Source organism: Lupinus angustifolius, chromosome LG17 (genome assembly GCF_001865875.1).
Source record: "Lupinus angustifolius cultivar Tanjil chromosome LG17, LupAngTanjil_v1.0, whole genome shotgun sequence".
NCBI lineage: Eukaryota > Viridiplantae > Streptophyta > Magnoliopsida > Fabales > Fabaceae > Lupinus > Lupinus angustifolius.
Window position 1 is genome coordinate 21,136,762 of NC_032025.1, and position 23,612 is coordinate 21,160,373.

A 23,612-nucleotide genomic window follows, 5' to 3' on the forward strand; every position below is an offset into this window, starting at 1 on the left:
TAGGTACTCGTTTGTGACACATGTTCATATAGATTTTACTCGCAGGTATGTGAGTTTGTTTTTTTGGTAGGAGGTGATATAACTTAACATAAATCATGTATAAGTTGTTTGTGCTAGTATGTAGGGATCAAAGTAAGAATAATTGAATATGACCAACATACAAGTATATGCACTATGGTAAACATTGATAAGCATTTTGCTTATGCAAGTACTATTATGATCCTTGTGATTTACTTGGAAAATGCCAAATTCATGTAAACCAATGCTCTTTATATATTCATGCACCATCCAATTTATATCACCCTTGGTTGTACAAGCTATTCTATTGGCTTAATTTTGGTGGATAAATCTTTGAGGAACAAAGAACATGGGTGTAACTTCTAGCTTAGAACCTTAACTTTTTTATTTGGATTTAATATGTATATACCGTTAGCAAATCATCTACCATTAATTTATTAATTATCATTGACTTCTAAACAGAAGTAACAAATCAATGGTGGATGATGTAACAATCTTTGCACTGTTAGTGCACACATTTTAAACTCTTTTTATTTTATTTAATAGTTTAATATCTATATGTAAAAATTTATATACAGTCAGTATATAATCCACAATTTATATGCATTACTAAAGGATAATTGAGAAAAAATGATGAACATCTTTTCTCTTTATTTAATTGTGGGCTCAAATGGAAAACCTTAGTATGAAGAGGGGCAAGGGTATGGTACAAAAAAATATTGTCTATTATGTTGTGACTTACTATAATCTACATGGCTAAGATGGTAAGGTTTCAACCTAATGCCAAGGTTACAAATCAAAATTAGATCCACAAATAGAATTATTGATGACATTATTCCATGATTAGATGAATCCCCTTAATTATGTGTCTGTCTTAGTCTCTTTAGGTTGTCTTTTTTGTCTTCAACTATTCCTAATTGACAATTTTCCTTACAGGAAATAAGAAGTGTCAAGTATGCAACTACAAATATTAATCTTTTTAAATAGGGTGCAGACTGGTCTAAAAATAAAATAAAAAATCGATTCAAAATAAATTAAAACTACAAAAATTGAATATGATTGAATTGGTTTTTTGAAAACCGGTTCAATTTTTGGTTCAAACTCTAGGAACCAGACCGATCAAAATCGGACCACATTAATTTGGCTTATTAGGAATAAACATCAACAAAATTATGCGTTTAAATGTTTAACAGTTAACACATCAATTCACTGTACCAAGAAATGCAAATTCAACAACTAATTAGTCATATAGTAGATTGAATAAAGTTCATTTCATATGACTAAAAATGTTAGCTTGTTAAGTAATATATTCTCACACGTAAGTAAAATGTTCACACAATAGAGATGGTATTTATTTTGTTAAATATAATTAATTTGTTAGAGACAATCATAACTAAGGAAGAACATCTTATTTTGAATATAATGTTATTATCCATGACCCTAATTATGTTGTGGTATTTGATATAGTAACATTTTATATTTATACTAGAGTTATTTTTTTGTTTACATTAACATGGTGATAGGAACAAGGTTGTAAACTTGTGACATTACGTTTTATAGTGTATTTAAACATTACTGTGATAAAGTCATGACAAAATTAACATTAATGCATGTAAAATTGTCGCTTTATAAAGTACGTGACTTAATATTTTAGTCATGTTTATGAGCTTTGAAGTGTATGTGCAATGACAATATCAATATAATGCATGTAAACCATTTATATTATTTGAATCAGATTCAATGAAATGTCTTAATATAAACAACCTAAATTGGACCACAAATTAATTATGTGTTTGGATCAGATGATTTTTTTGGGTTACATCTAAACATTTTTTAATGTTTTGGTTAAAAACAATTCTTGGTTTCCCTGCATCCTAGAAATTTAACTATTCTTCTAACAAGGGCTTCTCCAAATCTTCTCTACATTTGTCTGAACTACATAAGCAATGATTTTATGATTATTTTTTATAAGAGGGGTTTTTTCAATTTTTACTTTAATGCATTCATTAAGAATGGTTAGTATAAGATTATGATATGATGCAAAAGTTAAAGATAGAGATTATCCAAGAAGAGCAACTATAGATCACATGTGAGGTACAAAGCTAAAAAGTGTGTACTAGTCTTTTGTTTTCTACACATTTAGACACCCAATCCATTCCAAAAACTGATCCATCCACCAGATGCTTGAGTTGAATTTCGAATCGAGTTTAATGTGATTTTTTTTGTTTAAGTATTTTTATTGGAGGCAATCCTGTCCGAGTCAGGAATATTTATAGGTATGTGAGATTAATTCTACTAGCGGATATTTTTTTCATTCATAAGACTCGAACCCGAGACCTTGCTTAAAGGGAATCAAGCATGTACCACTTGAACCAACACCTATTAAGGATACTTAGTTTAATGTTAATTAGTTTTAGGTTAAGGGTGACTCAATTTATATTTATGAACTTTAGAGCATGTGAAGAAGTAAAATTTATATTGTTAATCATCTAGAATGTGATTATCTCACCAACTTCTATTCTTATGAGCAATGCTTGTTGGGAGTGATAATCACGAGAGATTAGTTCATTATCCATAGGGTGAAGGGCTACCGGTAAAAAAAAACACCTCATCACCTTTGTTATAATTTCCATATTGCTTATTCTTTTAAGTTACCCTTCATTCTTGTATTTATTACTGATAATACATTTGCTGAAGGTGATATGTTGAATGGAACCTTTTGATAAAATATATATCAAATGTTAGATTATAAATATTGATCAAGCAAATAGTAAATGATAAATAAATTCTTGAAATGTAAAAGCACACACTTAAATAATCAAATCAACAATCAAAACATCATAGACATTATATTAGTCCATATTTGCTCATAATCATAGGTCAACTAGTAATAATAATAATAACACGATAAAAGATGGCGGACAAGAATCACCTATCTCATTCCCTGTTTTAAGCCTATCACATTTTGCCACATGAATAAAAGAAAAATTATATAACAAAAAAAATCATATTTTGATTAGCTTGGAACATGAAATGGGACAGCGTTCGAGATAGGTGATTCCAGTCCGAAAATGCCATACATTCCAAAAAATAACATTATTTTTTAGATATAGCATCTTTTGAGGCTTGAATAGTGGATGATACAGTAGCTATGGCACTAGCGAGAAGACCAACACCACCACCATCACTTTTGGAATGAGATTGGTGAATCACTTTCACATTCCTCTCTTCTTGCCCTTGTTTTCCTGCTGAAGATCTATAATCCATTGTTTCCACTTTTCTTTCCATTGTATCTTGTGCATTCATAGTATCATTCTAACATAAGAAAAATTCATACAATTTCATTCATAAAATACCAATAAAAAGGTATAATAATAAAAAATAAAAAACTAGGGTTACATTACCTCCTTAGCTTGTTCATTCATGTTAACCTAGCAAGTTAATATTGAGAGTGCTTTCTCTTAAGGTATTATGGAATTTAATTTATATGTTTAAGTTACAAAAGAGGTTATTTGTTCTTTTTCTTAAACTTCCTATGACACATAAAATTTTGGAGTTTATAACATGAGTAGGAAGTTGAATATAAGGTCTACAACAAACGATTATGTAGGCAGAGAAAAAGGGTCTTCATACAATAACAACACCACACATTTCACACCACAAAACCTACCCTTTTTTGTAGTACCAAGTTCCCTCATAATCTCTTTCGGGTATATAGTTGTCCCTCACAATAAGTATTACTCATAAAAATTGAACTCTTGATATTTTGATTATTTTAAAGATCTAGCCTGACCTTACCCCACAAAACCTACCCGTTGGATCAGTGGACCCAAATACCATAGTAGAAAAAAATAGTTGAGATGGTTATTGGATTTTTTTATCTAATATGGTAAATGTTATATTACTTCAAAATAATTATGAAATTTAAGTATAGTTAATTACTTCAAAATAATTATGAAATTTAAGTATAGTTAATTTATATTTCGGATTATTTTTCTTACAAAAATTAATTATTATACAAATTCCTTGAAAGACTTTTAGGTGCTTTACTTGACATTAAATTCTATTTCATTTGCATTTTGAATGTTTTATGCTTTATTGTATCATCTTAATGGTTGGGCATGTTTGTTTCACGTTGCAAATTATTATTGCATTTTTTTTGTATGTCAATTTATTTTATGCTTAACATATTTTCATGTTATTGTTAAGAATGATTCCTTTGTAATATGCAGATTGTTAGATATAAAAATATGGCAATTTTTATAAATGAATCTATTATAAGAAAATTACCACATGTCTTGGTTATTTATACGCTTTGTAATAATTATTATATATCATGCATAAGTGTTTTATTTTTATAAGAAATGAGTAACTGTTATAACTTTATTCATTCTTGTATTTATTTATTTGAATGACGTAGATTTATTAAATTATATTGGATATATAAAGAAGGTGAGTTTTCAAACCTTTTTCAAACTAATGACTACTTTACCATCACCTTATAAAGTTTATACGAGATCTCTTTTAAATTGATGTAATATTTCATTTTGTCACCTTAACATCATGAATAAACAGATGCAAACAATAAACACAATAACAATAAATATTCAATTAGTTTGAATTTTGTTTGAGTTCCTTATTACTTTAGAAATTGCCCATTCATATCGAAGGAAAACTTAGAAGTAGCTCATCTTACGAGGCTCTCACTTAGTGAAGTTTGAGGAGATTAAATGTATGCAACCTTATCATTCCTAGCAAAAAAAAAACTATTTCTAGAATTTGAACTCGTAGTTACTAACCAACAACCTTACCTCAAATAAACAAAAAAAAATGCAAAATAGTGAAGGGGAATGACAAAATAAACAAGCACCAATATGGAACAATAATCTACCTTACTGGAAATTCATGTTAAAGAAAGTAATTAAGAGTGTAAATAAACTATGGTATAAACATTAATTAAAGAATGAATTAGTCAACATTATTACAACAACAATAATTGAGTTTATGCCCTAGATTTTCCAGGGGAAATATAATATGTTCCATTTCCATATACTAATTGATCATATAAAATACAACAGATGAGAAAGATAAGGATTCAACATTACTTGCTATTTATCTCCCTCTTTGCATTTTCTGCCATAGACTTCGGTGCTATCTACTGAAATAAAGTATTCTCATTCTTCTTTCCCCTTACTTTTTCCTCTACAGATTTTGGTGGTATCATATGCTGAAAGAAAGTACTTTCATTTTTCTGCAAAAACCTGCAATGGATTTAATTGTCAAACAATCAGCAACAAATCCCTATACAGAAAAGGTTAAAGTAACTTCACCTTAAATAGAAAAGTAGATACTTCAATTTATTCACTTGCCAATGTTATATATTAGAGCATCCTCAGTGGTACAAATAGAGTTAAAATTGATTTTCTTCTTAATCTCTAGCAGGAAGTTATTTCAATGATGGTGCAATTGAATTTTGGAGGGTAATGGAGGGAAGAGAGAGACTTGAGAGTCATGACATACATTTGTTTAATGGATCTCAATCCTTTCCATTTTTTCCCCGATAAAAACCAACTCGCAAACAGACCCTTAATCTCTATTAGAATATTGCTTCACTTATAGTGCAACCATGAGCTTGTGCAAAAGGTTATGAAGACAAAATGTGTTAAGTACATTAGCTATTATATATAAGCAGTATATATCAGATCACTTTTTTTTTATATCAGAACATAAATAAGATTTCAGAAAGGATTCAGAACAATAGAAACTAATATTGCATATATGAGATAGGTTTGAGCTTTTACTTGAGAAAGTCGAGGAATATCTGCTGCAAGCTATTCAATGTTTCCTCTTCTATGTTTACATATGCCAAAAGTTCAGGTAACTTAACTGCAAATCCCAGAAATTCTATTAATGTTTTGCAGAACACAATATGAAAATTTCATCAGGCATGTGGATCATAAGTGCTGATCTAATACTCATAGTTGCAGTGGCCAACAGATACAAATACTCCATGGATTCTATATCTATCTATCTATATGAAGAAAGCATGTACATTTTGGCTATGGGGATTCTTGTTTGTACTTCCTGGAACTAGATAGCAACCATTAGATGATAAGAACTGTCAGAATTTCCGACGTACAGCAAAAGTTCGGGTAAACAAAGCAATCATCACAAAATGATTATGTAATTTTTTTTGTTAAAGATGAGAATCACCTAGATGGCACTACATCAAAAGTTCAGGTAACTTAACAAAGCAATCATCAGAAAGTTAACGATTATGTAATTAATTTTTTTTGTTAAAGCTGAGACCTACCTAGATGGTACGGGCCTATGGCGGATAGGGGATGGAGAGCATTGGTAGGGATCAAACCACCACAGACCTCTCAATGCATGTCCACCTCTTGCCAATTGAGCTACCAACAAGGGAGAAGTCTATGATTATTTAGTAGATAATAAATTCAATGCAACTAACCAGGAAACATTAAATCATAAGATGTCGAAATTTCATACTTCCATAAGATAAAGCTAACAAGCATTCTTGTAATATTAAATCAAGAGAATCGACAAAAGAAATGAGGACAAGAAAAGAAACATATCCCAAGACAAAATGCAAGTGCAGAACATGGGTGTTGCACATGCTTAGAAGCAGGAAAGAAGAATAAACATACCAAAGAGGCGTAACAAATGTTCAGCTCCATATATGCTTGATGGAGACACACCATCAACAATTGCTTCACTATATTGCTTGCGTTCCTTCTTGTATAGCAGCATTATAGGCAATGCTCTATCAAAATAACGTCTTATCCCTTTCAAGCTTTCTCCTATTGAATCAGCCACCCTGTATCAAAGGACACAGTACACCCCTTTATCATTAGTACAAGTATGGTACCAGGGTGTTCACCACCTAAAGTTAAGAACTACAACTAAATGCATGAGGAATAACAAATAAAAATAGATAGCTGGATTATAAAAGAGGATTAATTAATTATCAATAATTTCTTACATGTTATCCTTCTTTGTCTTGTAATCAAGGTACTTCGTTAGAATATCATCAATAGTTGGTGAACGAGGAAGTTTTACGAGCTGCAGTTGCAAATATCAACAAATTAACACATGTTGGGTGGCTTCATGTATTAAAATAGGGTATAGTTTTTAAGGATTTAGCTCCTCTGTAGAGAGGAGTGCACATAAGAGGAATAATTTGAGTGGCACGTTAAATTGTACTAGCACAATGTTACCCATTAATTTTAAAGGAAAAGAAACAGAATAACTCGAGGTTATCTCTTTCAGGTGAACAGTAACCTTTACATGAAGCATGCAACTAAATCTAACTCTACTGAAGTGTAATGTAGGCATGTATGAGATGACAGCAAATAGAAAGAGTGAATTTCATAGTTCCAATGTACCTTATCCTGCTGAGTAACGAAGGTCCAATCATCCATAAGCTGTTTCTTTAATGTTGTAGGAATTTGAATCTTCACAAGCTTTTCAACTGTCACACCGCCCTTCCGATAATTGACACCACTCTGAAAAGAATATTTTCAATTAAAGGGATAGTGACAAAAAGAAGAAATTCCAAACAATCAAATACCAAACAAACAAGAGCGTATTTTGAAGGAAATAAAGGTTTAAAATCTGACTTCTTCATAATCATATTACTCATAGCTTCAACCTTACTCCTTTAAAATACCTAAATTTATTGTGATATGTTGTCTTTATCATCATATGAAATGTGAAACAAGAAAAGGGAAGCAACACAATTAATTTATATAATCAACGATAAGGAGAAATTCAATGCAAATGGGAAACCTTCAAGGATATATTAGAATTTCAATATAAGAACATGTAAGCAGTATAACTAGACAATCATATAAATTGGACCTCAACTCCTGAATCGTGCTTTTGTTTCTTCACTTTTGAAACTGCAAAGTTTGACAAATAAGACTAATTAGAACAATCAAATTTGAATATTGAGGAAGCAGATATAACATCTGTTTGAAATTCAAGAAATTAACAACAATGTGTGAAGACAAGGAGTGAATTTGAGAAGTTCAACTTGTTAATCACCACATTCAAAAGCAGGGCTTAAGGAAAATAAAGACATCAATGTGCTCATTGTGTTGGGTTTTATCATAGAAAGAAACACCTATTGAGCTAGCCCAGGCCAGGCCTAAATAAAAGAAAGAGGCTGCCCAAGGCCTAATCATAAATTTCAAAAACAAAAAATTAAAATAAAATAAGGACCTTTTTCATAAAAATGCATATGAAAGTAATATGCAATGGGGACACCCAATGCACGAGGTTCTCACCTAGTAGGATCTAAGCAGGGTTGATGTGCGTAGCCTTGCACTCACAAAAGAAGAGGCTGTTCCATAGATATGAACTAATGACCTCCAGCTCACAAGGCAAAAAACCTTACCGTTGCCCCGAGGCTCACCACCAAAAAACAATACGCAATTGATGCAGCCAAAAAAGTTAAGTTTATGCGGGAACAGGTTTTCCATATCGGAAATTAAGGTAAGTTCGTACAGTATTTAATTTAATAATTAAATATTTCCAAATATCAATTATTATATGCTGGCTGGCCAGCGGGATTTTTTCGCAATTCGAGTGCCTAGCCCAAACATTAGTTGGGCTAAAAAGTGAGGCAAAATGGGTTTTTCTGGGCCAGAGCTGTGTTTTGCCTCAGGCTCTTCATAGACATCTAATGCAGGGTGATATCATTTATCAGTGGAATGCAGTTTTTAGGATGTGCAATCCTGGCTTCCATTGGTGATGCAAACGCACCAACTATTGTTGCAATAACAAAATATAATGCTAAAGCAATTATAGAAGCACTACTTGAAAGAGGTGAGCACAAATCAATCTCATATGAAGGCTTTCTTAGTCAAAATATGTTGTCTATGAAACAAGTTGCAATTGCCCTCTATTATTGAACTTTCTCAGGGATATATAGGTAATATGAATGTGTGTATGTATATTAGATTATAAGCAAGCAAAGTGACTACCTTATTTGGTAGGACATTAAAATCCAAGAGTAAAACCTGAAAAACTCTCAAGCCTCTTTTTACCCTAAATGTTCCAAACTTACTTCTTGAAACAATGCTTGCTTATGGAATCTAATATCTTATAGCTTCAAAAAGTGATAGAGATAGGATTTCAGTGATCATGAATAATAAAGACATCAGAAAAAATCCACAAAAAGGAAATGGAAGATGAAATTTGATGAATACCATTGCTCTTGATGTCCTCTTTATCCACTTTTGCATCTATAGAATCAAAGCAAATGTTAGCTAACAAATAAGTGTTCTAAGTATTGCCAAGTCCAATAGCTAAGGAAAAGGATGAGAGAATGAGGATTTGGTGCTTGCACAATAGTGTATGCATATTGTCCAGTATTTTTTTTATCAAATATTGTCTAGTATTTAAAACAGGGGTAAACTGATTTTAACTGAGTAAGTTACTATAGAAGGCTGCAGATTCTGAAAAAAATCAGGAACATGTTAAATGTTTTAGTGCCTTCTTGTGCATAAGGTCCAGAATTAATTTTTTGGACAAAAGTAACACTATTATTTTTCCCAAGAGTAGTTTTGAATCAATAGTACTTCTGAATGTTATCAGAACACACTATGTTGTTTAGACTTTATACTACACTTGACATCCAAGCACCTGATAGATATTGATGGGTTGATCCATAATCTGGTACTTTGTTTCCTATTGAACAGTTTAGATGTCATTTTCCCAATAAAAAATTAACCAATAAAGAAAATATTGACCAATATTTTCAGAGGTTAGTTGAAAAAGGCACTTTTGAGAACTTCATTACTTACTCGTCACTCACTAAGAACTTAAAACTGATATTAATCTAATGGCAAATGCCACTTCCAGAAAAGGAAAAATTGGCTTAAGGTATACACATCAGGAATGTATATATAATAGTAGATATCAGCAAAGAGCCTTTGCTAAAGCGAGATTCAACATTTAATGCACAACCCAAATCTAGAAAGAGTAATGAATTAGAAAATGCTTTATATTTTCAATCATGATCCCCTTGCAAAAAGAGAGATTTCTTATGCACAAACTATATAAGCAAATGTTCCAAAAAACTGTCATAATACATTATCACTATTTGAAAGGGAGCATTGCTTACCCACAGAAGTTTTGGCCTTTGGTTGACCTGAACGCCCGGACTTCACATTTTTATCTACATTTTGCTTTTTGTTTAGGGCTCTCCGTTTCATGACATTCTCTTCAGTATATTTCATTAGACGATCCCCACCTACCCATTCATCCCAACTGTATGAAATATGTTAATGATTCTGTGTAACCTTTATGAATGTTATATATAAACATACCAAATATTTATGGGAAAGTAATAACAATCAAAAGAATTCTCTATAAAAAAGACTATAGATCAAGAAATTAAAAGACCCTATAAACATATTGTTAAAAAAGTTCTGACAAGCACCTCCTTTTGCATCAACTTCATTGCCATTTAACATAAGATACCGACTTTGGAATTTCTCAACATAGTATCTTAGGTTTTTTTACTTAAACCTTTTTACCAACTTTGGATCATAACACGGTACACAAGAACAACCATAATACTTCAGAATACGTACTGTGAACTGAAAGGTTGAAGCATCTTGATTAATATGATACGATTTCTACTTCAGTATTTTAATTACTAAGACAGTTGAAAACTGAACCTGATGATGAAATGAAACAGAGGAAAGAGATAAGAAACTCGCCTTTTATTCCAACCCTGCAAAACAAAATACAGAAAAGCAAACAGAAGTCAATAGCATATCAAGGCATCAATATAAAGTTTCACATGCTAAGTGATTCAAGATTTCAAATCAGTCCAGCAAAAAACCAATTTCAAAAGTTTAAAAAAAAGATGGCCCAATTCACGATGCTCCCACATAGTGGGGCGGATTTGAAACACATGACCTTCAGGTTACAAGGCAAGCAATCACCCTTTTGCCGAGGCTTGCCCTCTTATTTGAAAAAAGTTAAAACTAAGCAAAAATACTGAGATGAAGTAACAAACACTAATGGGAGAGAAACATTATGGTTGAACTTACAAGGTAGTGAACAAAGTATCTCCATCCATTCTTTCTGATTTCAGCCTTTTGAACCTGATGATCAAAGCATAAAGTAAATAATATTTACAAGAATCTGAAAAAAACACTTATAAAACAATAGAAAATTATTAAACAAAAACTATCGAAAAACATTTTAAGCATCTTACAAGTACCAGTGCTACATTATCAAGGGTTAACAATTCTGTGAAAACGATTAACTAACATGAAACTTAAATCAAAAGAACCCTAAATGTACTTTCAATTCAGCAACTTACACGAATTCTGCTTACTAGAATTGAAAATCGTTAATCACAATTCATTAAAAAATTACACGATCACGAAAAAAAACCAAATCCCTATCACGAAAAAGAAATATAGAAAAAAAGAGAGAGGCTAGCATGAAATGAGTACAATGCAGTGAATGAGTAAGAAACTGCGTAATTACGTTTATTAACAATAACAGAGAAAAAAACACAGAAAAAAAATGAAAAGTGAGAAATGAGAAAAAACACAATGAAATTGAGAAACCTTGGCTTCATAGATTCGAGGACCGTGATATGCGAGGATTTTATCGCCGGAAGAATAGAGTTTGGAATCGGCGGCAGAAGCGTCGCCGGAAGTGGTTGAATCATGTTTGGAGGAGTTTCTCATTGTTCTCAGAATGGGCGCGGGAACAACAAATTGTGTTTGATTATCACTTTTTTGGACCTATATATAGTTATATACACATACTAATGATGAGTTTCAGCAGAGTTAAGTTACATTATTTATGTTTAATCTTAATTATTTATTTTCTTAAATTCAACAAAAATGGGTGAAATCTAAATGTTGTTTCAGATTTTTTTCTCTCTCGTCACTTAAGAAAATAAATGTCTGAAATTGAATGTAACTTACTTTGAGTATAAAGAGATTTTCCTCTATACTAATAGATGAATGTAGATTCCACTTGATAAAAAAGTTAGCTATCGATTTATGTAAATATATTAAATCATAGTTTAAATCATTCAATTAGTAAATATAAAAACTGAATAGACTGTCGGTGAATCCATCAAATTGATATTCAATTTATTTAAAAATTATTTTTTAATTAGAACTGAAATACGGAAATTATAATTTCAATAAAGTGTTTTAAAAATTATTTTTATTAAAACAGTTTTTTAAACTTTTTTAGCAAACACTTTCATTTTTTTAATTTTCAATAGGCATATGATTTTCAAGTCTGATTTGGTGATACTTGGATCGAAGGCAATCTTCGAAAAAACTTGAGTATCCAAAAGCTCATCGAAAACTTCATCAATTATTAGTCGGAAAACAATTTTTAATTGTAATGGCATTTAAGTTGCGATAGTCTATGTAAAAACATCAAGTGCCATATTTTTTGCGAACTAGTAAAACCGGAGAGGAAAATGGGCTAGTACCACAAACAACTTGCCTTCTTGCAACATTTCTTCTAGTAGTGTTACCATGGCCTCTTGTTGGAAATGGGGGTAGGAGTATAGTTTGACAATATAAATGGCAAATGGGCAATAGTCGTGAGCGTGCTCGCATAGCTCGCAATTTTTGTGGGCATGACATACAAAATTTGTTGATTTGCCTGTTTCGCCTGCCAAGCCTGCAGACATTTCCTTTGAGAAATACGGGCGATCCATATATATAATTTAAGGAAAAATAAGAAAATTTCAAATAAGTTATGATGTAATGTGGTTTTTAATCTCTAAAAAATTGTAATCTAATGTGATTAGTTAAATTTCATATAAAAAAAAAGTTTTGTTAATTTTTTATCTTCAACTACTTTATTTAAATTAATTTTATTTATTATATAATTTTTTAATCATTCAACAATGTCCGCGGACCGCCCGCATGTCCGTTAGCCAATGTTGGCATGCTCGCGCCCGCTTAAACTTTTATGGGCATTTGTTGGCACGGGCAAAACTAGTCGGACAACTCGTTTTGCCATCTCTATTTAACAGTAACAAGGGATGTGTTTGGAAGGAGAATGATTTTGTAGTGATGAGGTCTAGTAGAGGTAGTCTTTTTGGTGCAGTGAATAAAACTGAAAAATCATCTAGTAAGGTTTGAATTTATTTTTATATGGTTTTTTTTTAGAGGTTTAGTAAGTAGTGAAGAGAAAGTGGGTTAGGTGTATGGGAGAGAGAAATGGGGTGAGAGAGACACAAAAAAATGTATGCAATAACATCTATGTGTGATAAATGCTGCAATTGATAAAAAATGGTTAGGGTTGGGGCAAAGGATGTTTTGCCCATTGAAGTTATAGGTTTTTGGTCATGAGTGAAGGTCATAGAGAGAATAACAAAGTTATAGGTAACCAGGTCCAAAGTACTCAGCCACTCCATACCCAAAACAACATCTGCTTCATGTGTGGATAAGAGATAGAATGGTATGTAGAATAATTGTTGTTGCATATAGATTAGAGTCTCTTTGCATAGGCCAGTGTAGTAAATGCGTTCATCATTCCCCACCATCACTAGAAATTTGAGTGTTGGGGAAGTAGGTAATTGTAGAAATAAAGTAATGTATGGCTGCATCATATTGTGAGAGCTTCCAATATTACATTATCCACCAAAACAATAATAATATAACCATAAACCTTGCCTTGAAACTTAAGAGTTTTAGGCAATGGATGACCTTGAAGTGCTTGGTTGGATAAATGGAAATGGATGACATCTGAATTATCATTGTCAATAGTGCCCATTGTTGGCTTAAGCATTTGAAATGAAGAACTTGACATATTGAAACCCTCAATAGGATCCTCAATCGAGAACAATAAAAACTTAGGCTCAAAGTGATGTCCAATGATGTATTTTTCATCACAATTGTAACGATATCCTTGGGAGCGACACTCCTGCATTTCAACTACTATCAAATGCTTGACAAGTAGCGGGGAGGGCTGCTGATAGATGTTTCCACTAGGAACAAACTTTGTGGGGTGCACTTGTGGTCATGGAAACCTACCATGGTTAGTGTGTGATGCTGCTAGTTTGTTCTCAACTAATTTAGCTAACCCAATTGCATGAATTATTGAAAAACATTGTTGAATGACTAATTCATGTCCAATTTCTAGGTTCAAACCATACATGTGACAATTTAACAACATTTCTGGTGTTAACCCCACAACCTGATTGGACAAACGTTCAAAATTGATCTGATATTTAGTAAATGTACTAGTTTTTCTAAACTTAAGTAATTCCACTTGAGGGTTGATAAAAGCAAATGGTCCAAAATGAATCAGTGTCCCTCAGTGAAACTCTCTCAACTAATAAGTTGATTAATGTGAAATATCCATTTATACGAATTTAATGCATTTCCTTTCATGGAAAATGCCACAAGTTCTAAACGTTGAAAATTGGATACTTTATATAAATTAAAATATTATTCATCTTGGAACAACCAGTCTTGTGTATCTGTACCATCAAAGGATTGTAATTGTAGTTTTGGGGGTTTAATCATACTTGAGGTGGAAAAAACCCGAAGCCATAAGATGGGGAAGGTAGTGGCTATGGTTGAGATCCAAGAGGAGGAGGCTATGGTGGTGGTAGTTGTGTTTTGTTTGTGGTTAAGCGAGTCAACTTATCCACTAACCTGATCAAAATTTTTTCTGGGGGGCTTCTATAGAAGTTTGTAGCAAATCTTGACGTTCAACGATGTGTTGTTGGATGAGAGGCTACTTTTTACAAAACTAGTAAGTTTAATGTTTGATCGGAGTGAGTGAAAGAAGAAGGAGAGATAAATTTAGGAGGTATGAGAACAATAATTAACTACTAAGAAATTAACTAAATAATTCTTTTCATTAATCCAATTGGAAACACTTCCCAAGTGAATGGTATCTGCAATACTAATAGAATATGGGCCTACTACTTATGGCCCGTTTAATTAGATAACAATAAAATAATGAACATTAAAGGGGAATTGTGATCCTTCATAATTACATAATATAATCTTAGAATTTGTTGGAAAGGTGAGTATTTCTTCTCAATCTCTCACTCTAGACTATAGTATTATTGGACTCAAATAATAAAGATACTTTGATTTGTATATTATTTGTAGTATTGGGCTCAAACAATCCATCAGAGTCACTGCACATATAACTATAAAAATAATTATTAATTTGAACTACACATTTACGATCTCCATAAATCCAAACTCATACTTTTAACATGACATCGAATATTGTGACACTAGGTTCTAAATAACTTTGCAATGTCACATACATAAGTCTCAAAATTATGGACAAAAAAAGTCACATGACCTAGGAAGCTTAATTAAACATAACAAATACAATTTCCATTGGAAAATAAGGAATTTGGGAGGGATTATTAAGTTTTATACATATTTGACATGGAGGGAATATCAAGGAATTGGAGGTAAAGAACAAAAGCAGGTGAAATTTAAAAAACCTCCACAAATTAAATAAAAAACCTAGTGATATGACAATGTTTTGTAAGATGTCACCTAATATTACATTAAGGATTTAAGCCCGAGGTGTTATAAATGGTTATATGTTCAAAGATATAAGATTAAGTGCACCCAAAAAGTAAAGTATTGAAAAATTATGAATTAGTATTTTTTAAACATTTGTACATTGTACAATACTCTTGTTTATAGGGATGATAATAAGTGTGAATCGATCGTGGTAGTGTATTATTTGCACCCATCCAGTTGTATTATTTTTGAATTAGACCCACCCAAATTTGTGCTTATACCCATTTAGTCGCGGGTTCTTAGGTACCTAGCGAATCTACGGGTATTCACAAATTCAAAAATATTAAAAAATAATTGTGAGTAATTTATGTAATTGTCTGTTTGTTTTCTACACTCTTATATTTTATTTAGGCAATCTATAAGAAAAAAAATTTAGAACATAATTTAATGTTTTAAAACAATTTAAATTGGCTATTAAATACAACTCATTTTACTTAAACAAACATAAAAAACAAAGTCTCTACTTCAACATTGTGATAGAAAATTGATTTAGGAAGAACTCTTTAGTCAATGTAACATTAGATTACTCTTGAATTAATAACATCACATCACATCAAACTCCTTAATAATATAACATCACTATTTAACAACATATCAATCACATTTATGAATTAATATAATATTACAATTATGGAGTAACAATATAGCATTACAATTATGATTAACATTATATTATAATTATACTGCTATGCATATAGATTCGGATACACATAGATCTCAATACCTCATTATCCAGACCTAGAACTATCCAACAGGAGTGTCAAAATCTCAGGTCTTAATTATCTATATGTCCAAAAACACGAACTTAGACTCGACTCGTTGTTGGTATTATTTGTGAGTATCCATTGCTGTCACTACTTGTACGTTGATACTTGGTAAAAGATATACCTTTTCAATTTATTAAAAATTTAAAATGTGCGCCAATTATAAAACATAATTTTCCTAAATTTAAATAAAAAATTATGAAGGATAAACATATTATTAAACATGATTACTTTTATTCTTTAAAAAGAATTTTATGTTTAAATCAACAATTCCAAAGGATAAACAAAATAATTACATTTTATAGAAAAAACAATTAAGTAAATATTGAAATGAATATTTTTTGGGGAAAGTAATTGAAATTTTATAATAGCACAATATGTTAGTCCAAAAGTTGTTATGTAATGAATATTATATAATTCTTGATCTTAATGAATAACAAATGAATAATATTAATTCTTGATAAGATCCAACTTTGAAGATATTATCTTTGTTTTAAGATAATAAGTTTTTTGCATGTTTAATGACTACTGTGTAGTCTCAATTTTTATTCAATGATCTTAAGCATTTATCACCTAATATTGCAACAATAGAAGTGAATTCTTAAAAAACTTAACAACTAATTTAGACAAGTGAAGAATATAACATGTAAAAATTTAGTTGAGTGAAAATTAGACTAGTGAAAATCTGACGAGTGAAAAATCAGAAGATTGTTATAATTAGATATTTGGTGTAAATTTGAGATATTTTTAAATAAATTCTAATCTAGTAACAAGACTAGTGAGTGAATTTTATAAAAATTGGAGAAAAACAACTAACTCAAGTAAATACAAAATTAAAGAGAACACACAATTGAATTAGGGATCAATGTGGTAAGTGATTGCTAATGTTTAGAATATATGATGAGTAATATTAAAATTAATTATGTCATTTCCTTCACTCAATTATAAAATAATCATGACATGACAAAGATTTAAGTGATTCTCACTTCACTCAAAACAAAACCTTATCCTCAATTTTAAAATATAAGCCTAAATAATTAAGCTCAAAATATATATTTATTTAGACAATTAAAGAATAATAACTAAGATCACATATATGGAATTCTTAACAGTTGAGAGCAGAACAATGAGAATGACTACACACACCCTAACAATTTTTACTAATGACAAATATAACAAAAGAAAGAAAATAAACTTGTCTTTTTTTAATTTTTTTGTTGGCCCATAATATAAACATCCCCATACAAAAGGCTATGAACTTTCTGAGGCACCTAAGTAGATTAAAAAAATGTACCTCAATTTTGGTAGACAAGGTTATTATTGTGGCCCGATTTTTTTATTGGAGATGACTCTACTACTTAGGAAGATGTGAACCAAATTTCGATCTTTCCCAAAATGTTTAGAGTCTCCATTATGTTTTTTTTATGGTTAAAATATAGAAAACTTACTTTTAAGTCCAAATTTGATAAAATGGTCTTTAAGTAAAAAATATGAGCTCATAAGTCAATTACGGACTGAGGAAGGTATTAGCACCACTTCCGCCTAACAACATGAACTTTGATACCATTAAACAAGTTTATTTATTAAAAAATATTTAATTTTCTATTGTGTATCTAACATGAGTTCATATTGCTCTACGTATTCATATATGCATTAGGGAATCAAAATTATATAGTCTACGTAAAGTATGTTTGACTGGTTTGATTTGCTTTCTTTTTTATTGATTCGAAAAATATTTATAAGATAAAATTATTTCAATTTAATGAAACTAATAGCGAAAAGGCAATGTTGATAGTAGAGTTTCTTCCATTTTCAGATAAGTTAGAGATGACGCAAAATATAACCGGACTATATAAGTTCCATCAAATTTATTTAATAATAAAATGGAAATATGGGTTATGAATTTTAAATGTAATTAATAGTGAAGAGAAGGTACTTGTCGTAGATGGAATCAATAGTAAATTGACGACCTTGGTCGTAGGTGTATTTTTCGCTTGAAACAAAAAGGTAGAGGCGACATTGACAATAATTAGGCTATTCAATTTTCTTAAATTAATTAGGCGATACATTTTTTAATTATTTTTAAAAATAAATAGAACCAATAGTAAAGAGAGGATATTGATTATAGACCAATTTTCTGCTAGAGGTAGAAATGAAGAGACGACACGGGTCACAATGACTATTTAAATTCCATAAATCATTTCTATCACTCTTAATTATTATTATTTTGGTCAAAGATATTTATTATTATTTTATATTTATGTTTTTTATTATTAATTTTTTTAGAAATAAATATATTAATTATCAAATATAGAAATATTTTTATTTGGAAATTTAAATAAATAAAAAAGAAAAAAATCAATCAGGAACTGAAATAAAATAAAATTAGATAGAGAATACATGTATGCCATGTGTTCGCATTTGATTGGTTGTGGATGGGAGACAGATGGCGTTGGTAGTGTACTCTTTCTTTTCATTTGAAATAAATTGATACATCATTTTCTAATTAGTGTGTTTATATAATAATTTGATTGAGATTGAAATCATTTATCACGAACCATATAATAATTTCTCATTTTTGAAATCCATCACAAAACATCACATATATAAGATGTCTTCTTATCATTGATCTATCATACACTAATCCAAAGTAACCACAATTATTTCCTCTCTCACATAGTCACCCACAAAAAAATGGCATATGAAAAAACTTTACAAGTTCTAATGGTGTCCATGCCTTTACAAGGCCACATCAACCCCATGCTAAATCTAGCTAAGCGCCTCATCTCAAATGGTGTTCATGTTACAATTGCTACTACAGAAGATGCTCGCCACCGCATGAAACAAAACCTACAAAACACAGAAGTCCAATTTGAGTTCTTCTCTGATGGTCTTGCCCTTGACTTTGATCGTTCAAATACCGAGGCGTTAGTCAATTCTCTCAAATTACAAGGTTCCAAAAACTTTTCAACTCTCCTTACCAATCTCACCAAAGTTCATAACTATTCTTGTGTCATTATCAACCCCTTTGTACCTTTTGCTATTGATGTTATTGCTGACCATGGCATCCCTTGTGCACTACTTTGGATCCAAGCTTCTGCTTTGTATTCCATTTATTATCGCTACTACAATAATATAGATTATTTCCCTAATTTGGAGGACCCAAATGACAAAGTGCATTTGCCTTCGTTGCCAGTGCTTGATGTTAGAGATCTTCCTTCTCTTATGCTTCCTTCAAGTCCTCGTCATTTCTATAATCTTCTGAATGATTTATTCAAATCTATCGATAAAGTAAAAACGGTTTTAGGTACTTCATTTTATGAAATTGAGGAAGACATAGTGAAGTCCATGTTTTTTATAACACCAATTTATCCTATTGGACCCTTGGTTTCACCATTTTTGTTGGGAGAAAAGGAAACTAATAACTTTAAACTTGATATTTTGAGTGCTGAAGATTCATGCATAGAGTGGCTTGATAATAAAACACCTTCCTCAGTTATATATGTATCATTTGGTAGCATAACAGTATTGTCACAAAAGCAAATGAATAATTTTGCTTCGGCTTTGATGAATAGTAAAAAATCATTCTTATGGGTGATTAGGTCACATGGTTCTAATAATTCTAATAGTCCTGATTTGCCACTTGAGTTTTTGGAAGAAACTAAAGGAAGAGGTTTGGTGGTGAAATGGTCTCCTCAAGAGAAGGTTCTAATGCACCCTGCTATTGCTTGTTTCATAAGTCATTGTGGGTGGAACTCTACAATTGAGACTTTGGTTACAGGAGTGCCTGTTATTTGTTATCCAGATTGGACTGACCAAAGAACAAATGCTGTGCTTATAGAGAATATGTTTCAAAATGGAGTAAATCTGAGATGCGATGAAGATAGGGTTGCAAGTACTGAAGAAATTGAAAGGTGTATTAGGGGAGTGATGGAAGGGCCAAGTGCTCTTAAGATAAAAAAGAGAGCAATTGAAATAAAAGAATCAGCAAGGAAATCATTACAAGAAGGTGGGACTTCCCATCAAAATTTAGATAAATTTATCAACGACTTGAAAGCTACCAATATAGTCAAGGCTTAAACATTTATATGTCCATCATTTCAGACATAAAATTATGGTATTTAAAGAATACAACAGGAAATAATGTCCTCCAAGGTAGTAGTTTTTTTTCATTTTGTAGGAGGAACTTGTCATAACATGTAGTGTGTTTGGAGTTCCATAAAAAATAATGATAATATTGATTCAAGTTACTTGTTTTTCTAATAAGGTTATCACTATGATTTGTAAGTAATGATATCTACTAAATACTAATATTACATTAGGCTTTATGCCCGAGCTAATTAGCCACAATTATAATCGCCAGAAATGTTTAGTGAAGGTTTTTAAAAGTCATACTATTATATTCTATAGTGATTTTAATGTGGAGGGTTTAAACCTATACACTTTGAGGGGATTTCAATAAAGGTCGAAACCCTCACTTAATAAATAGCATTGCCATGAAACATTTTCTTATGGAGACCTCATGTAATTTTCATAGTTGATGCAATTTTTATATTATTATATATTCGTAGAGAATTTTAAACTCAATTTAATTTTTTAACTTGAAATTTCGTAATTCTAAATTTAAATTGTAACATTTCAAAAATTACTATATTTTTGTAATTAATGCTTGAACCTCATATTATAGTTTTATTTTTTTTTGATAAATAAAGACAATGATATAATCAATTTAGTTGAAGAAGGTAGTTCAATGTTAAGATAAAAGATAATAATAGAATACTATTTTTATTGTTATGATTACAATTATTATTAATATACAATTATGTGTGTTAAGATATTATTTGATTTTGCATGATACAATTTGTATATACGTTATTTTATTTTATCTTTATGATTTTATATTTGTTTTCTTGTATAATCAATATTATTTTCTTAAGTTTATGTAATAATAGAAATTGATTGATATTTATCATTAAATTTTTAATTGAAATATGTGACTTGTGATAATATTTAGAAGTTGACAATTGTTATCAAGTTTTTAGATCAATTAGAATGAAAGATCTCAACTCTAATAAGAATAAGAATTATGATTAGTCGAGATTTAGGAAAGTATAAAAAGAAGGATATGAGAACATTTAGAATCTAACCTCCAACTTAGCATAAAAGATGGAGGAAGAGGAAGAGAGAAAAATAGAGGAGGCAAAATTAGGGAAAAGGTAGAGATTCTTGATCTTATAGGTAATATTACAACCCTAAAACTCTATAATTTGGTATTGGGAATTGTGAGTACATCTTTTCTACGTAATTTATGCCACTCTGTGTGCCATGAGTCTGTGATTGATTAAGAAAATACTTAATACTTAAATTTTAATTTAAATGCATTTTTCTAATCAATCACAAGCTCATGACACATAGAGTGACACATATTGTGAGACATCAGATGTACACCATGAGAATTAATGCCTTGATAAAATTAATTCTATATGTCCATTTATATTTCTTCAAACACGTTGAAGTGAGAAAATCTTATTGGTTCAATTGCCTTTGAACTATTAAGTGGAAACAAAGAATATCATACATAATTATTATATTGCATATTACACGATTAGAGTTCATAGGTGTATATATTAGTGATATGGATATATAGTTAGGATTAAAAATTATTTATTGGTTACATAATCACTTCTTTTAATTTCGATGGTGCAAAAACGATCCAACAATCCATATTAAATATTCTCATTTCTCACAATAATATTTTTTCTTAATTTAGTCAATTTAAATCCCAACAATCCATAATTGGTTGTAAGCATTATTTTGAAATATGAACCGAACATCAACCTGGAAGAAGTCTCGTATTAGGTTTGATAGGTTAAACCGTCTGCTCGGACCGGGAGATTTCATATATAATTAGAGTAAACAAATTTTATATAATTAATAATTATGTATAATTATTTTGAAATAATAACTTTCCATTTTCTTTCGATCGGAGTAAAACAAAACATTAGAGTAGTAATCTATTTTTTTAAAATTTTAAGTGAACCGTCCGGTTCACTTCCCGGGTCATCCCGGTTCAACCGGGTTTAACATTGTCGGAACATAATTTCTCCTGTTCAAAGCAGCACAACCTCTCATTTGGTTAAGACTACAAACTAGAGCTGTTTTCGACTCCGATCAGCGGTCGAACTGCTTGGATCGTTCGGTCTAGTTATCACAACACTGATTGTAAGACCCAATTTTAGTTGTATATTATTTTTATTTTTAAAATGAATTATAGTGGTTGGTGATTCTTAAGGGTATCTATGATCCAATTATGTTGACTCGTGATTATTGAGGGGATCTAGGATCCAATTTTAGTGGATAATGGTTATTGAGTGGGTTTATGACCTAATTGTGTTGAATCTTGATCGGATTTTCGGATCTATTGATTAACATGGACACATGCAAATGAATTCTCCATCGCGTGAAGACAAACTTAATTTTTAGAAATGAAGTAAGACATTTACTTTAAACACAAGGCGCTGGGTGATGGGTAGGCACCTCTACCAGGCTTGGTATGTGCACACCTTTAATCATGGACCGAGGATTTGACAATTGATGTCAAATATGTAAATTTGATATGTTATTATTTTTGCGTGACATATCTTCTAATTGATATTGTATAAGTTATGATTTATATTAAAAGATAATGTATTATGATTATTAATCTTTATTACTATTCTTTATGAATATTTTTCGTACTCGTGAATGCTAGCAATTTTAAAGTTTCAATGTTTTAAAAATAATGTTATTGAGATTTTTGTCTTACTATGTTTGAGTTTTCTGATATTTCTAGGTGACATGTCTAAGAAATTTGAGTTTAAACTATGTTGAAGATCAATTATCAGACAATCATGCCCAATTCTTTTATTTTTTATAAATTAGTCTTTATTTTATAAGTTATTTTAGATTATTTGTATTAAGTTAAAGATGAATTGTAGACTATGTCCTACCTTTTAGTTTAGTGTATAAAGTTATTATAAAAATTCAATGTATCTTTACAATATATTATTTAATTTAATATTTAATTAGATTTAAAGAAATATTTTTTATATATAATATGATAACTTTTAAGCTTTCAAATATTCCATTATTATTTATTTATTATGAAAATTAGGGTGTTATAAAAATACTCATAACAAAATTGATATTTAATTCTCTACTTATTTTGATTATGTCAAGCTATATTCTTCTTATTTAATCATTC

The 23,612-nt window shown here is 30.5% G+C and overlaps 2 protein-coding genes and 1 pseudogene across 2 annotated transcripts; 1 reads left to right on the top strand and 2 right to left on the bottom strand.

Annotated features, from left to right (window-relative positions):
• LOC109330636 lies at nt 3,044-3,560 on the bottom strand. The gene is made up of 2 exons (XM_019564887.1): nt 3,423-3,560; nt 3,044-3,333 (listed from the first exon to the last, which is right to left on the bottom strand). The coding sequence occupies exons 1-2, from the start codon at nt 3,441-3,443 to the stop codon at nt 3,115-3,117; spliced, it is 240 nt and encodes a 79-aa protein (XP_019420432.1). The 5' UTR covers nt 3,444-3,560; the 3' UTR covers nt 3,044-3,114.
• LOC109330635 lies at nt 5,015-11,782 on the bottom strand (annotated as a pseudogene).
• On the top strand, nt 19,045-20,499 carry LOC109331075 (UDP-glycosyltransferase 84B2-like). Its single transcript, XM_019565350.1, has one exon. The coding sequence runs from the start codon at nt 19,064-19,066 to the stop codon at nt 20,447-20,449; it is 1,386 nt and encodes a 461-aa protein (XP_019420895.1). The 5' UTR covers nt 19,045-19,063; the 3' UTR covers nt 20,450-20,499.